At 39.0% G+C, this 17,543-nt stretch overlaps 1 protein-coding gene across 1 annotated transcript; it reads right to left on the bottom strand.

Annotated features, from left to right (window-relative positions):
* Positions 1-8,563: 8,563 nt before the first annotated feature.
* Positions 8,564-17,072, bottom strand: LOC121301958 (zinc finger protein 180-like). The gene is made up of 3 exons (XM_041231699.1): positions 16,995-17,072; positions 12,884-13,161; positions 8,564-9,949 (listed from the first exon to the last, which is right to left on the bottom strand). Exons 2-3 carry the CDS (start codon positions 13,080-13,082, stop codon positions 9,078-9,080), a joined length of 1,071 nt encoding a protein of 356 aa, XP_041087633.1. The 5' UTR covers positions 13,083-13,161; positions 16,995-17,072; the 3' UTR covers positions 8,564-9,077.
* Between the last annotated feature and the right edge of the window lie 471 nt (positions 17,073-17,543).

Raw genomic sequence — 17,543 nt, 5'->3', positions numbered from 1 at the left:
TAGGAGCAGCAGCAGCAGCAGGACCAATAGGAGCAGCAGCAGCAAGAGAGGCAGTAGAAGACCGCTGTTCCATACAATGATATCCTTTTCACTGGAAGCCATTGAAGTCCTGTATGAGCCCTGACTTTGTCAGACACCAGTATATTTCAGTGTGCTTTCTGTTTACCATCATCATGTAATCAAAGAAACTACAAAATGATATTCTCCCCAGTGATACTGCAAGCTGGTCCAGTTATGAACTAAACACTACCCTACTGGAGATCTGACACACAGAAAATTCAAAACAGGTCTAATTATTCATGTCTTTATTTTCCTTGTCATTCTTAACTCCAGTCAGGTTAAGAAATAAAAAGTAGTTTTTTTCAAAAAATAAATTTAGAAATGCAGAGGATTTATGATCTAGTTGTATTTGGCACCTTTCCTGTAAAATTAACCCAGGTATGTTTAAGTTCGGCGGGAATACCTTTTTTTTGGGGGGGGGTTGACGGGGGGGGGGTTGACACTGCAAACATTATCAAACCATTAACATGTCTATGTTTTTAACGTTTAGAATGAACAATTCCCTCTGGTTGGTTTGTGTTATTTGTTTAATCTATATCGCTGCCCCCAGTGGTGTCAATTCTGTTGTATTCTGCAATCCGCAGGGGTTTACTGTTGTAATGACTGTCACAAGTTTCACACACTTCAGAAGTTGCGTACCCTTATATTAAAACGTATTGTCAAACCTTGCTTGTTACTGATATAAAAATCAGTTGTCCAGTTTGTGTGCATATTTTGCATTTGCAAATCACGCAGACTCGCTGGAGCAGCCGCTACTGCAAAACAACACAGGAGTGCTGACTGACAGAGAAGGCCGCCATTATATGCCGTCATTAGGGAACCTGCTACTGCCACCTAGTCGGGTTGGGGGGGGTGTGAATGACAGGAAAATCACATTTGTTTTCCATGAATGACTTTCATTATCACGATGTTATCTTGCATGATAGAGCTGACTTAAGGGCTCTCTTAATGGACACGCACTGCATACACATACATCATTGCTAGTAAATAAATAAATAAATCTTATGTAACGGGACTATTGTCCCTAGCTTAGTAATATATTGAACACAACACATTTCTATTTAATTTGAAATAAAATTTTAAAAAATGTATATATCATTTATAAAAAAAAAAAAAATTAAAAAATGAACCCATTTAATAAGCGCAATAAGACTCTCCCCTCCTGGGTGTGGGATGCAGTAAGAACATAAGAACATAAGAAAGTTTACAAACGAGAGGAGGCCATTCGGCCCATCTTGCTCGTTTGGTTGTTAGTAGCTTATTGATCCCAAAATCTCATCAAGCAGCTTCTTGAAGGATCCCAGGGTGTCAGCTTCAACAACATTACTGGGGAGTTGATTCCAGACCCTCACAATTCTCTGTGTAAAAAAGTGTCTCCTATTTTCTGTTCTGAATGCCCCTTTTTCTAAACTCCATTTGTGACCCCTGGTCCTTGTTTCTTTTTTCAGGCTGAAAAAGTCCCTTGCGTCGACACTGTCAATACCTTTTAGAATTTTGAATGCTTGAATTAGGTCGCCACGTAGTCTTCTTTGTTCAAGACTGAACAGATTCAATTCTTTTAGCCTGTCTGCATATGACATGCCTTTTAAGCCCGGAATAATTCTGGTCGCTCTTCTTTGCACTCTTTCTAGAGCAGCAATATCTTTTTTATAGCGTGGTGACCAGAACTGCACACAATATTCAAGATGAGGTCTTACAAGTGCATTGTACAGTTTTAACATTACTTCCCTTGATTTAAATTCAACACTTTTCACAATGTATCCGAGTATCTTGTTAGCCTTTTTGGAATAACTTCCAGGGTCTGAAGGCAAATCCATCACCCTGTCATGTCATATTGCTTGTGTGTGTGTGTGTGTGTGGGGTGTGTACAGTTCCTATAGTAAGTATTCACCTCCCCACCTGGACATTTTCACAGTTTGTTGTGTTACAGCCTGAAATCTTGATGCATTTAAATGGGATTTTTTTTTCCCATTGATTTACACAACCTACTTAACTAAGGATGGGACGGTATAAAATTTGCACAGTACAATAACCGTAAAAAATATACTGTGGTATCCTGATTATCAAGGTATACATCATGCAAGCTATCAAATAAAAGCTCAAAAGAAGAAATACTAATGTAAATCACTTAAATTACCGTAATTCACAAAAATAAAACCAACAAAGCAGCAGTTGAAAGTGGGAGTCAGTCAGCAAGGTCAGGAACCCATCCATTCTGAAGACGCTGGTCAGATTGGCTCCTCTTCAAAAAAAAAAAAAAAAAAAAAAAAACCATCTACCCAACTTGGATTTGTTTTTTAACTTCTTTAAGCATGATATAAATGTGCATATAACTGTTATGTGTGTATAAATGTGTTAGAAATGTGCATTTATATTTCTATTGCCTGAAATTGTTCTAAACCCCTAAGCAATGAGGTAGCCATTGTTAGAAACTTGCATTCAACTTCAATGCGAGTCCGTGTTGGAATTTGCACATTGCTTTCATTTTTACCCTGTCTTCTCTGCACTTCTTTAATAAATCGATTCTAAATTAAAAGATGTTTTTTCGTTTTGTTTTTTATTGACAAAAGACTGAAATGAACAACAGTGCAAATAGCAAAAAGAATGCAACGTTATTTAAAACAAAAATAAAAACGCTTACGCCCAAACCAAATCAAAACTTTAACAACTTTAAATTTACAGTATAATTGTAAATCTCAAAAAACTACTCACTTCTAAATCTTTTGTGGTCATCTTTGTATTACTTTAGTATAAATACATGTTAATTTGGATTCATATGTTGTTTTTTCCTGACTTTATGTGAACGAAAAGACACAAATTTGCCAGTTTTCTCATTGGAAATAGGTAAATTCCAAAATATCACTGTCCTGGTCACAAAAGCAAAGTTTGTGGGGAATCATAGCCATTTTCTATACTTTTGATGCATAAGCAATTAGGAAATAACACTTACTACCCAGGAACAAAAATTGTGTTACATAGTGTTAACAATGTTGAATCTCCTTATGATGTGATAGGTGTTACAGAAACGTGGTTATCTGAGAGTGATGGGGACGAATATAATATTTGTGGGTATACACTGTATAGGAAAGACAGGCAGGACAGAAGAGGAGGAGGGGTAGCGCTATACATAAGAAACAGTCTTGAAGCCCAGGTGTTAAACCTGGACAAAGAAAATAAAACCGAATCAATATGGGTCAGAATAACAGACAAAAATTCAAAAGGCATAATAATAGGAGCATGCTATAGACCGCCAGATTCAGACGGTGAGCACAATAATCTGTTATACAATGACATTAGAAATGTGTGTAGCAAAGGAGAAGCCATACTAATGGGGGATTTCAACTTCCCCCAAATAAAATGGGAAAACCCGGTGGGTATCGCGAAGGATGAAATAGAAATGGTGGAAATGACAAATGACTGCTTCCTAACACAATTTGTCAAGGCACCCACTAGAGGGGAGGCATGCCTTGATTTAGTCTTTTCAAATAACGAAGATAGAATAACTAAAACAGAGGTCAGAGAACCACTGGCAAACTCAGACCACAACATGGTCTCATTTGAAGTGTTTTTTAAATCCCCAAAAGAAATGACTAAAGCTAAGGTTTACAATTTTAGAAAAGCAAACTATGAAGGCATGAAACAGAGACTAACAGAAGTAGATTGGAGTAAAATAGAGAAAACACCCACAGAAGAAGGATGGTTGTTCTTCAAAAATGTAGTACTAGAGGCGCAAAACAATTACATCCCTAAAGTAGACAAATCTAAATGTAAAACTAAATTGCCAAAATGGTTTAATAGATCAATTAAAAAAAATATTCAGCGAAAAAAGGCACTTTACAGAGCATTAAAAAAGGACCAAAAAGAAAGTACGCAGAAAGAGTACACAGAACTGCAAACGCAAGTCAAAAAGGAAGTTAGAAAGGCCAAGAGAGAAATAGAAATGAACATTGCTAAGGGAGCTAAAACCAATTCCAAAATGTTTTTCCAATATTACAACAGCAAGAGAACATTCAAAGAGGAGATTAAATGTTTAAGAGATACAAATGGCAAAATCGTAGAGGAAGAAAAAAAAATAGCAAATATGTTAAATGATTACTTTTCACAAGTTTTTACAAAGGAAGATACTGACAACATGCCCCACATGTCATCCAGTTCCTATCCAGTTTTAAATAACTTTAGCATAACTGAGGCAGAAGTGTTAAAGGGACTAGGAGCTCTTAAAATAAACAAATCCCCTGGGCCGGATGAGATCCTCCCAGTAGTACTCAAAGAAATGAAAGAAGTAATTTACAAACCGCTAACCAAGATCATGCAGCAGTCTCTTGACACAGAGGTGGTACCGACAGACTGGAAAATTGCAAACGTAATACCGATCCACAAAAAGGGAAACAAAACTGAACCAGGTAACTACAGACCAGTAAGCCTGACTTCTATTATATGCAAACTTATGGAAACTATAATAAGATCCAAAATGGAAAATTACCTATATGGTAACAGGGTACTGGGAGACAGTCAACATGGTTTTAGGAAAGGGAGATCGTGCCTAACTAACTTGCTTGATTTTTTTGAGGATGCAACATCGATAATGGATAATTGCAAAGCATATGACATGGTTTATTTAGATTTCCAGAAAGCTTTTGACAAAGTCCCGCACAAAAGATTAATTCTCAAACTGAACGCAGTTGGAATTCAAGGAAACACATGTACATGGATTAGGGAGTGGTTAACATGTAGAAAACAGAAAGTACTGATTAGAGGAAAAACCTCAGAATGGAGTGTGGTAACCAGCGGTGTACCACAGGGATCAGTATTAGGTCCTCTGCTATTCCTAATCTACATTAACGATTTAGATTCTGGTATAGTAAGCAAACTTGTTAAATTTGCAGACGACACAAAAGTAGGAGGAGTGGCAAACACTGTTGCAGCAGCAAAGGTCATTCAAAATGATCTAGACAAGATTCAGAACTGGGCAGACACATGGCAAATGACATTTAATAGAGAAAAGTGTAAGGTACTGCACGCAGGAAATAAAAATGTACATTATAAATATCATATGGGAGATACTGAAATTGGAGAAGGAATCTATGAAAAAGACCTAGGAGTTTTTGTTGACTCAGAAATGTCTTCATCTAGACAATGTGGGGAAGTTATAAAAAAGGCTAACCAGATGCTCGGATACATTGTGAAAAGTGTTGAATTTAAATCAAGGGAAGTAATGTTAAAACTGTACAATGCACTAGTAAGACCTCATCTTGAATATTGTGTGCAGTTCTGGTCACCTCGCTATAAAAAAGATATTGCTGCTCTAGAAAGAGTGCAAAGAAGAGCGACCAGAATTATTCCAGGCTTAAAAGGCATGTCATATGCAGACAGGCTAAAAGAATTGAATCTGTTCAGTCTTGAACAAAGAAGACTACGTGGCGACCTAATTCAAGCATTCAAAATTCTAAAAGGTATTGACAGTGTCGACCCAAGGGACTTTTTCAGCCTGAAAAAGAAACAAGGACCAGGGGTCACAAATGGAGATTAGACAAAGGGGCATTCAGAACAGAAAATAGGAGGCACTTTTTTACACAGAGAATTGTGAGGGTCTGGAATCAACTCCCTAGTAATGTTGTTGAAGCTGACACCCTGGGATCCTTCAAGAAGCTGCTTGATGAGATTTTGGGATCAATAAGCTACTAACAACCAAACGAGCAAGATGGGCCAAATGGCCTCCTCTCGTTTGTAAACTTTCTTATGTTCTTATGTTCTTAAAATGCCCCGTCTTTTTTGTCTCTACACGTCTGCATTCGTTGGAAGAAATGCACGATGTTTGTTGAGAATTGCTTTCTGATTTTGTTTGAAATTAGAACACTAGTTTTGTTTTCAAAAGCATAACCTGTTTTTGGACTCGTTTGGTCTGGATTTTGAAATAATTTTACATAGCATTTTTAGTTTTAATTGTATTTTATTTAAATTAGTTTAACAGCAGTTTTCCATGAACAGTAATTGGCTGAACTCTAGCCCCTCCTCCTTCCCTGTGCTTCTGAGTCAGCAAATCGAGTCCTGTTTATTTTATTTTTTTTTAATGACTCACTGTGCACAGATGGCTTGCAGTGGTGACATCAGACCAGAAATACAGACTCCAAACAGTGAGGAATGGTGGTGAACCCGAGACGCTACGGCGTCCAGTGTTTTATTGTACAATAAAAAGTTTAAACAGACAAAAACACTTTAAAAGAAAATGGAGCGTTGGCCAAAACAGACAAACACAACGGACTAACGCTAAACAAAAAGTGAATGAATAGACAAACAAACACGGTGAGTGAAATCAATTATTTACTTCTCTTTGTATTCTCTCCTTTTCCACTCACGAACACACAACCCCGGGTGAGTGAAAACATGCAGCTTTTATGCAGCAGTACTGAGACTCGATTGCTAATCAATCATTCAATTGGCGTCTCGGTACAACTGCACGTGAATTAATAAAGTGCAATTCCACATGTTTGCATATTACTTTACCTGCACGTGAAGTGCTGTGCAATCCTCGTGCCTAAATACAAATATACATCTTAAACACTTGTGCTCGTAACCCATATTTATATCCCGTGTATTTTATAAATAAACACCAACACTAACACACTACAGACAACATAAAACACTAAACTCCGCCACACTCACTTAATTTTTTTTTTTTAACTTGAAGTCCTATTCGTTCATTTTAAAATACAGAATAAGATACCCTTGTCTAGGGGCTGCACTGTTTATTAATCAGGGTGTAGTTTTACTGAAATCTGCGATAAAAAGCAGGCACATCCACCACATTGTTAGGTAAGAATTTATATATATATATATATATATATATATATATATATATATATATAGACACACACACACACACATATACATATACAGTGGCTTGTAAAAGTATTCAGACCCCTGACCAATTCTCTGATATTACTGAATTACAAATGGTACATTGAAATTTCGTTCTGTTCGATATTTTATTTTAAAACACTGAAACTCAGAATCAATTCTTGTAAGGTGACATTGGTTTTATGTTGGGAAACATTTTTGAGAAAAATAAAAAAGTGAAATATCTTGCTTGCATAAGTATTCAACCCCCACACATTAATATTTGGTAGAGTTACCTTTCGTTGCAATAACAGCTTTAAGTCTTTTGGGGTAAGTATGTACCAGCTTTGCACACAGTGTCGGAGTGATTTCATTCCTCTTGGCAGATTTGCTCCAGGTTGTTCAGGTTGGTTGAACAATGCTTGAGGACCGCAATTTTCAAATAGTGCCACAGATTCTCAATGGGATTGAGATCAGGACTTTGACTGGGCCACTGTAGGACATTCACCTTTTTGTTCTTGCTTGGGATCATTGTCCTGCTGAAAGGTGAATTTCCTCCCAAGCTTCAGTTTTTTAGTGGACTGAAGCAGATTCTCTTGCAGTATTTCCTGTATTTTTCTCCATCCATTCTTCCTTCAATTGTAACAAGATGCCCAGTCCCTGCTGATGAGAAGCATCCCCACAGCATGCTGCTGCCACCACCATACTTCACTGTAGGGATGGTGTGTCTTGAGGCATGGGCAGTGTTAGGTTTGCGCCACACATAGCGCTTTGAGTTTTGGCCAAAAAGCTCTATCTTGGTCTCATCTGACCACAAAACCTTTTCCAACATTGCAGCTGGGTCACACTCAGCTTTCTGGCAAACTCCAGATGCGCTTTCAGATGCTACTTTTTGAGGAAGGGCTTCTTTCTTGCCACCCTCCCATACAGGCCAGTGTTATGCAGAGCTCTTGATATGGTTGACTGGTGCACCATTACTCCACTCCCAGCCATTGAACTCTGTAGCTCCTTCAAAGTGATTGTTGGCCTCTCTATGGCTTCTCTCACAAGTCTCCTTCTTGTTTGAGCGCGGAGTTTTGAGGGACGGTCATTTCTTGGCAGTGCCTGGGTGGTGTGATGCAGCTTCCATGTCCTGATTATTGATCCAACTGTGCTCACTGGGATATCCAAACACTTGGATATTATTTTGCACCTTTTCCCTAATCTATGCATTTGTATTACTTTATCTCTAACTTCTGTAGAATGCTCTTTGGTCTTCATTTTCCTTCAGATTCACAGCCTTACCAATGATCCTTCAACAGTGGGGTTTTTCTCCAGAAAATGTGACCGCAACTTCAATGGTTCATAGGTGGAGGTCAATGGTAAGTTTAAAAATAAAATATCAAACAGAACGAAATTCCAATGTACCATTTGTAATTCGATAATATGAGAGAATTGGTCAGGGGTCTGAATACTTTTGCAAGCCACTAATTATTTATAATATATATATATATATATATATATATATATATATATATATATATATATATATATAATATATATATATATAGACACACACACACACATATATTCAGTTAACATCAGTAAGTACTTAAACCTAGTAATTAGAAAATACATTATTTTTCTGTTTTCATAGGTATATTATGACCCTATCTGAGATGGGGGTACACAGTAGACTAGATTTTTTGGAAAGGGGTACGGGGCCTAAAAAGTTTGAAAACCACTGCTCTAGGCTGTTGCCCAGTACGCATGGTGCAGTTTTGTCTCTGGGATGCTATATAGCAGGGTCAGGATACTCGTTCCCATCAATTTATTTATTTTCAAGTTAATAAAGTTTAAAATGTTAAATCCTGAAACTCATTTCCCACACTGAGTTATTGATTTCTCCTGACTCGTCCATCAGATGAGATGCAGAATAGTTTCCTTTCTGCCTATTCCCGCTCCCAGGCACTGACTGCACTGACAGCCCGGGTTAAACTGACAGCAGAGAAGCCTCTTGTGACGTGTCCGCGTCACCGCCCACTTTCTAACAATCACAGTGCAAGAGAGTTGAAGTGCAATTTAACCATTTAAAATGCATGCTCTTAAGAGTGATACACAAAACAGTAATTACACAGGGACTCGTAATGCAAAGCTTATGGTTTTTCCTCATGAGTGAAAAGTCGCATTGAACATTGTCTTTACAGTTTGTGTAAAGTTCGCTGATGTTTTTTCAGGTTTCCTGAGTGACTGAAACTCTTCCCACAGTCAGAGCAGTGATACGGTTTTTCTCCTGTGTGAGTTCGCTGGTGTTTTCCCAGGTTTCCAGAGTGATTGAAACTCTTCCCACAGTCAGAGCAGTGATACGGTTTCTCTCCTGTGTGAGTTCGCTGGTGTTTTTCCAGGTTTCCTGAGTGATTGAAACTCTTCCCACAGTCAGAGCAGAGATACTGTTTCTCTCCTGTGTGAGTTAGCTGGTGTGTTTTCAGGGTTCCTGAGTGATTGAAACTCTTCCCACAGTCAGAGCAATGATATGGTTTTTCTCCTGTGTGAGTTCGCTGGTGTTTTTTCAGGTTTCCTGAGTGATTGAAACTCTTCCCACAGTCAGAGCAATGATATGGTTTCTCTCCTGTGTGAGTTCGCTGGTGTGAAACAAGGTGTCCAGACTGACTGAAACTCATTCCACAGTCAGAGCAGTGATACGGTTTCTCTCCTGTGTGAGTTCGCTGGTGTGTTTTCAGGGTTTCTGAGTGATTGAAACTCTTCCCACAGTCAGAGCAATGATATGGTTTCTCTCCTGTGTGAGTTCGCTGGTGTGAAACAAGGTGTTCTGACTGACTGCAACTCTTCCCACAGTCAGAGCAACGATACGGTTTATCTCCTGTGTGAGTTCGCTGGTGTGTTTTCAGGGTTCCTGACAGTTTAAAACTCTTCCCACATTCAGAGCAGCGATATGGTTTCTCTCCTGTGTGAATTCTCTGTTTTTTCTTTAAATGCCCTAACTGGGTAAAACCTTTCCCACAGTCAGGATATTCTCCACCGCCCGCCCTCACTTCAGCTGCTGGACTGGAACCTGGAAAATATGAACAAGAAAGAAAGTAACAGGGACTGCTTGTAGGGTTAAAGTTGGTTCAAACTTCAGACTGCAACCTAATTTGTGGGTCGGAGTCGAAGGTCTCTGACTCTGTGCGACAGGTCAGAATTACGTCTCACACACTCTTGCGACATGCATCTTTTTTGGAAAGTCATACAGCCTTTTCTTAAGCATCTGCATCCTGACATTGCAGGGGGTCTGTGCCGGACGTATCGCATCAACCCCCCTAGGGCATGTGGCTCGGTGGAGGAGTGGATTAAAGCATGTGAATTGCAGCTGTGGGGGCTTGCACTGGGTTACACCAGTTTAAAAAAGTGAAGTTAAACTAGAGCAGCCATTTCTAAAAGAACTTTGCAATATATTTAAAGTTATGTGTAAAAAGTTGTGGGGACGTTGTCACTGGATATTCACCTCCCAATGTCCAGCATGCTTTTGCTCACGTGATCTTCGTGAGCTGGAAATAAGTGAAGCCCTGTGTTGGCATAGCTCAGTTACAGCAGCAGCGCAGGAACAATGTTAAAGCACATGAAAATAAAGTGTCCTGTACACAGGATGCGCTGGATCTTGTGTGGAGGAGGTGGGGCCAGACAAACAACAATGCAAGGGAATTCCTAGGTGATTAAAATTTGTGTTGTCAGTTTGCACCCTCTACAGCGGCGGAGGTGTCGGTTTAGTTTGCAACTGCTATTCTGGGAGTGAAATTCGAGAGATGTTTAAATCAGCCAAGCCTTCATTTTTCATTTATAAGAAGAACCTACAAACGAGATCACAACAAGCAACTCATTTTTATTAAAGCGATGAATTAAAAATAAAGTATTTTATGCTGGACACACACTATTACAATCGTTATACTGCTTACATTTAATAAAGTTGGTTCTGCTTTGCAATGAAAAACACTTACAATTTAAAAGCCCATTTAGTTGTTTCACAGAAAATCAGCATATTTCTCAGTGTGATTGAGATACACAAATGGCTAAACAGGATCAACTGCACTTAAGAACAGTAGAAAAGCCAAAGTAAACACTGAAAATCAAAAGACCTGTTTATAGACATATATGCGGTAATTTATAGAAAAACTAGTTATTTAAAAAATAAGTTATAGCACTCTCTCAATGTTTTTATTTTAATCTTTAAACTATATATTTTCAAAAGTGTAAACATTTAATTTAATGGAATCTAGCACCCCTAATTACGTTACACATGTACAAGAATATCCATCTATTTTGACACTGAACATTTCTAATGTTATATACAGTACTGTGCAAAAGTTTTAGGCAGGTGTGAAAAAATGCTGTGAAGTAAGAATGCTTTCAAAAATAGACATGTTAATAGTTTTTTGGGATTTTGCAGGCATATAGTCAGGTGTATGATTAAACAATTACACCAAACAGATGCTAATGATCATCAATTCAATAAGGAGGCTGAAACACAATCATTAACTGAAACAGAAACAGCTGTGTAGGAGGAGTAGGAGAAACTGGGTGAGGAACAGCCAAACTCAGCTAACAAGGTGAGGTTGCTGAAGACAGTTTACTGTCGAAAGTCATACACCATGGCAAGACTGAGCACAGCAACAAGACACAAGGTAGTTATCAGCAAGGTCTCTCACAGACAGAAATTTCAAGGTAGATAGGGGTTTCCAGATGTGCTGTCCAAGCTCTTTTGAAAAAGCACAAAGAAACGGGCAATGTTGAGGACTGTAGATGCAGTGGTCGGTCAAGGAAACTTACTGCAGCAGATGAAAGACACATCAGGCTTACTTCCCTTCACAATCGGAAGATGTCCAGCAATGCCATCAGCTCAGAATTGGCAGAAAACAGTGGAACCCTGGTACACCCATCTACTGTCCGGAGAAGTCTGGTCAGAAGTGGCCTTCATGGAAGACTTGCGGCCAAAAAGCCATACCTCCGACGTGGAAACAAGGCCAAGCGACTCAACAAGGCACGAAAACACAGAACTGGGGTGCAGAAAAATGGCAGCAGGTGCTCTGGACTGATGAGTCAAAATTTGAAATATTTGGATGTAGCACAAGGCAGTTTGTTTGCCGAAGGGCTGGACAGCGGTACACGAATGAGTGTCTGCAGGCAACAGTGAAGCATGGTGGAGGTTCCTTGCAAGTTTGGGGCTGCATTTCTACAAATGGAGTTGGGGATTTGGTCAGAATTAATGGTCTCCTCAATGCTGAGAAGTACAGGCAGATACTTATCCATCATGCAATACCATCAGGGAGGCATCTGATTGGCCCCAAATTTATTCTGCAGCATGACAACGACCCCAAACATACAGCGAAAGTCATTAAGAACTATCTTCAGTGTAAAGAAGAACAAGGAGTCGTAGAAGTGATGGTATGGCCCCCACAGACATCATCGAGTCTGTCTGGGTTTACATGAAGAGAGAGAAGCAACTGAGGCTGCCTAAATCCACAGAAGAACTGTGGTTAGTTCTTCAAGATGTTTGGGCCAACCTACCTGCCGAGTTCCTTCAAAAACTGTGTGCAAGTGTACCTAGAAGAATTGATGCTGTTGAAGGCAAAGGGTGGTCACACCAAATATTGATTTGATGTAGATTTTTCTTCTGTTCACTCACTTTGCATTTTGTTAATTGATAAATATAAACTATTAACATGTCTATTTTTTAAAGCATTCTTACTTTACAGCATTTTTTCACACCTGCCTAAAGGTTTTGCACAGTACTGTATATTAGTTCTTCTCCCCTTTGGTATAATCAGGTAGGAGTGCTTATATCTGTATCTAAGCTCACCAGTAGTGAGTCCTATCTTGAACTGACTGGAGTGGGACAAGAAAAACAAACAGCTAGTAATGTAACCTACATGCTCCCTCCCTCCCTCTCAACCACACTGTAGATATCATGCAATCTAGAATGACAACATCACAGCTACTGGGAATCACTCACCTGTTAGATTGCATTCTGAATGTGAGCGCCTGTCTTCCGTTCCAACTCCTTGCAAGCTGTTGGGAAAGCCTTCCTCTCCAGCGCCTTGCTCTCTCACACAGATTCTCTCCAGCACCACGCTACACTCCCGCAGGCGTACAGGCTCCAGCTCAGAGATGTTTGGTTTGAAGTCCTCTGATTCTTCCTTCCCTGGTTCCATGTGGTCAAACTCTACATCAGGGGGCTCCCGTTTAATACGGACAATTTTCAGCACCACTTCTTGTCTAATCTCCAATTCACTGTTGTAGGAAGGCGAAACATTAACAAAAATATTATTAAGTGGCAGCTGTACTACGCCACCAAAGGCACCACCTTCAGATGAAGTTAAAATTGATTTCCGGTTCTTTTTTATTTGGCACTGGAATTATTAGATAAGAGGGAGACAACACATATAAACAATCTTTGTTTTTACTTTATTGTTCAGAGGGATCAAAATACAAAATAACAATAACACTAAAAACCAATGGGAGTATTATTCTTTTACAATTTCTTATAGGCCTGAAGCACCCTGTAACAATAGGGCTAGCAACTATAAGAGTTAAGTGACCACTGCCCAATCACACTTATTCTTACAGGCGTCTCAGCTACACTATGCTTTTAGCCTACACAAGTTGTCCAATTGTATCCAATTGTAAGCAGTTAAAATAAATACAACCAATTACAAGAAATAGAGGTAACAAATAAAACAAACATAAAACACAAAGACTGCTATCTAAGTGCTTGGGTTCCGGCCAGCCTGTCCAACATCCTGAAGGAGTTCAGTTCAATCGTCCTTCTCTTGTCGTTTCCCTTAGTTATACCGCTTGCTCTTTCCACCGTCGGCATGAGTCAGAGAGAGATCAGCAAGACCCAGCAAGCTTGTGAAGGCTTGCAGTACAGATGCAGTAACAGTCACCAACACACACAGGCACGATATCGGCACAGGAACCAGCTTAAACTCCGTTTTGATGGGTATGTTTTCTCGGCCATTTCAAAACAGATCAGGACAGAATTTCATATGCTCTGTGTCCATGTGATGGAAAAATGTTTTCTCCAAGTTTTGTGACTTTATCCATTATATTTTTCACAACGACAACCATGTAATAAATTGCTCACAGACAATGATGGATTTGCAGCATGTGACTGATCATTCATGTTATGAACCCTTCTTACTTGTGAACTGTGACACACAATACACAGGATAGCTGTGAATACACGAGGGGAGCTGCATTTGAACAAAAGAAAAGTAACGGCAGTGCTTAGTGTTTCTATTTGTTTTGCATGTGACTTAGCCAGCGTTTTGTTTCCATGTTGAAATCCCTAGTTAAGGGAATTACAAGTATCCGGGAGATACTGTTCATGATTATCAGGTTGTTATCTTGTTTATACTAAGTGATGAAATGGTTGAATCGATTGTACAGCCTGCGCTGCCTAATCAGGATAATGGGGATTGCTGCTTCAATGGGATACAGCTCTGGGAGACGGTTCTTCCCAGTGTTATTGATGTTGATTAATTGGGAAATCACTTTGTTTAATTGGGTCCAGTATTTTCAAATTTTATACAGAGATTGCTTTTCAGAGTAAGACAGGTCCTGTGACAGTGCAGTGAGGACATGACTGCACTGTGACTCGTGTAAACTGTGTAAACCACACTGAACTCTTGCAGAAGGACAAGGCTCCTGTGGTTTCTCAGGCTGCTCTTGCAAAGGAAGTTGGTGCGTCAACATCGCAGGTACAAGTCACTTTGTTTTGGAATAAAAAAACCAAACATGGACTTGTATTTTAAATGATGTACTTAACATTTAATAAGAATGTGATGTGATTTTTTTTCTGTTCATTAAGAATCTAAACAGTGTGCCTCTTGTTTAATTGGGACAGCCGCTTATTCTGGATATTTTTCCTTCTCCTGAGGAGGCGTCCCGATAAAGTGCCGCCTACTGTATGGAAATGTACCGTTCTCCTCCTGATGACACCATTTCAATCAGTGTACATTTTTAAACAAGGTACATAAATATAAATACAGTTATGAATATATTCATGTTGTTATTAATACCCAATTACAGAGCTAGTCTAATATAAATGTAATTAAAGTTTTAAAAACTGATTAAAAAAAAAATAGCCTAATAATAATAACAGCTTGTTTTATGTATGAGAAGTCTATGTATAATGTATCTAAAATGTGGTCCATAACAGCTGTCTGTGTTACAGGCAGGGTGTAGTGCTGTGTGTTATAGGCAGGGTGCAGTGTGTGTGTTACAGGCAGGGTGTAGTGCTGTGTGTTACAGGCAGGGTGTAGTGCTGTGTGTTACAGGCAGGGTGTAGTGCTGTGTGTTACAGGAAGGGTGTAGTGCTGTGTGTTACAGGCAGGATGCAGGGTGTAGTGCTGTCTGAGTTACATGCAGGATGCAGTGTGTGTGTGTTACATGCAGGGTGTAGTGCTGTCTGTGTTACAGGCAAGGTGCAGTGTGTCTGTGTTTAATGGCTATAGAGATGGTAATGTTACAGTACCCACTTACATTAGAGTCCAATGGAAATGACACACACCATATGTCTTTAAAATGATAGAAACGATCAATATCTTGGCTTGCTTTACATGAAATGTAAGTGAAATCTGAGTTAAAGATTAAATTTAATATTTGGGTATTATACATATAGGGTGACCACATTTTCAAAGCTCGAAGCTGGGACATATTGTAAATTAACTGAGAAAACCATTATAACAATACACCTATTTGGGGTTTGCCTTGAGCACAATTTAGAAGGGCTCACTTTGTATACATACACATTTCAACATTCCAGTTCAATACATACTGCTCAATCCTTTACAATTCATAGCACTACAGAGTTCATATAAATATGAGGACAGTAATACAGGTTATTCAGTCATGTCAGTGTTAACAGGAGCTGTTAATATAAATATGAGGATAGTAATACAGGTTATTCAGTCATGTCAATGTTAATATGATCTGTTAATATAAATATGAGGACAGTAATACAAGTTATTCAGTCATGTCAGTGTTAATAGGATCTGTTAATATAAATATGAGGATAGTAATACAGGTTATTCAGTCATGTCAGTGTTAATAGGAGCTGTTAATATAAATATGAGGATAGTAATACAGGTTATTCAGTCATGTCAACGTTAATAGGATCTGTTAATATAAATATGAGGACAGTAATACAGGTTATTCAGTCATGTCAATGTTAATAGGATCTGTTAATATAAATATGAGGACAGTAATACAGGTTATTCAGTCATGTCAATGTTAATAGGATCTGTTAATATAAATATGAGGACAGTAATACAGGTTATTCAGTCATGTCAATGTTAATAGGATCTGTTAATATAAATATGAGGACAGTAATACAGGTTATTCAGTCATGTCAATGTTAATAGGATCTGTTAATATAAATATGAGGACAGTAATACAGGTTATTCAGTCATGTCAGTGTTAATAGGATCTGTTGATGTCTCATACCATGGTTTAAAATGCTCACGTGTTTAAATGGTAAAAACTGGAAGATGTTTTTCGAATCTCTTTTGTACATTTAACATGTTTTGGTCAGATGACAATACGAAATTAAACAAATAAATGAATTGGTCTTATCTGCAATAAATACATGCGATGTTGAACGTTTATATTATGATTGTGTTATTATACACAGTTATTTTAACTGCTTCAAGGTGTTGCAGCTTCAATGAATTGAAGAAACAACGTCCAGTTTTTCCGTGTTAAGCTGGTTGCCCTGCTTGACACACAGCACACTGCGATGGTATAAGGATGCAGCGGTCATTGTGTTGTTATTATTATGAACCACGCCGCTGCTCGTACAGTACAGGACAGTTTAGCAGAATGCAGTTCGCCGATCCTCACCTCTGATTAACCCAACATGAATATAAACCGGACCCGAGCTCAGTGTGTTTCAAAGAGGGCTGAGAGTGGCGGCGCCGGAGAGTCTGCGGCAGGTTTAATAATAATGAATGAGCCCCGTGTCTGCTCGAGTCCCCCATCAAACCCGCCCTCCTCTATATAATATAAACCCGATACACACACGGGCTTGCCAGCGGGTGCAGGGAATTCAATTAACTCACCTCTACCTCCACCTCTTTTTCTCTCTCTCTCTCCTGTTTTCTCGTGTATTTTTCCCCAAGCAGCTCAAACAACGGAACTTCCGGTTCCGACTGGTTCGCAGATCTAAAGATTCCCCCCACAGCGGAAACCAGTGCCTACATGTTGTTAAGTACCGGTTTGTTTAACCAATTCCTCGAGTACAATTAAATACTCATTTGTACACACAGTGTTAAAACTGAAAAGCTAAAGTAATCCCTCACCTGGGGCTCACACCAGGGACCACTTCCAGTGAAACACGAATAAACCGCAGTGAAATAAAAACTTGCATTCACAACAAAAAACAAACATATTCGCCCCATATAAATCTACACACTGTTTGTGATGCTATAACAGGATATATCTCTCTATCTAGATATAGGGAGTATTGATAGTTTCACTCTAAACTTGCACACTGAAAGCAGCCTGTCAAAGCAAGAAGGAAACCAATCAGCAGAATATTCCTGTGGAATCACAACTCGGAGGCTGGCAGACCGATAGCATCACACACATGACTACAGAAACGGGCAAGG

This window comes from Polyodon spathula, chromosome 28 (genome assembly GCF_017654505.1).
Source record: "Polyodon spathula isolate WHYD16114869_AA chromosome 28, ASM1765450v1, whole genome shotgun sequence".
Classification (NCBI taxonomy): domain Eukaryota; kingdom Metazoa; phylum Chordata; class Actinopteri; order Acipenseriformes; family Polyodontidae; genus Polyodon; species Polyodon spathula.
This window is presented reverse-complemented; position numbering and strand designations above follow the sequence as displayed.

Excerpts from the sequence above, each read along its gene's own strand:
- LOC121301958 (XM_041231699.1), bottom strand. The coding sequence starts at position 13,082 with ATGGAACCAGGGAAGGAAGAATCAGAGGACTTCAAACCAAACATCTCT. Across the intron at positions 9,950-12,883 it reads TTCAGAATGCAATCTAACAG|GTTCCAGTCCAGCAGCTGAA; the intron begins GTGAGTGATTCC and ends CATATTTTCCAG.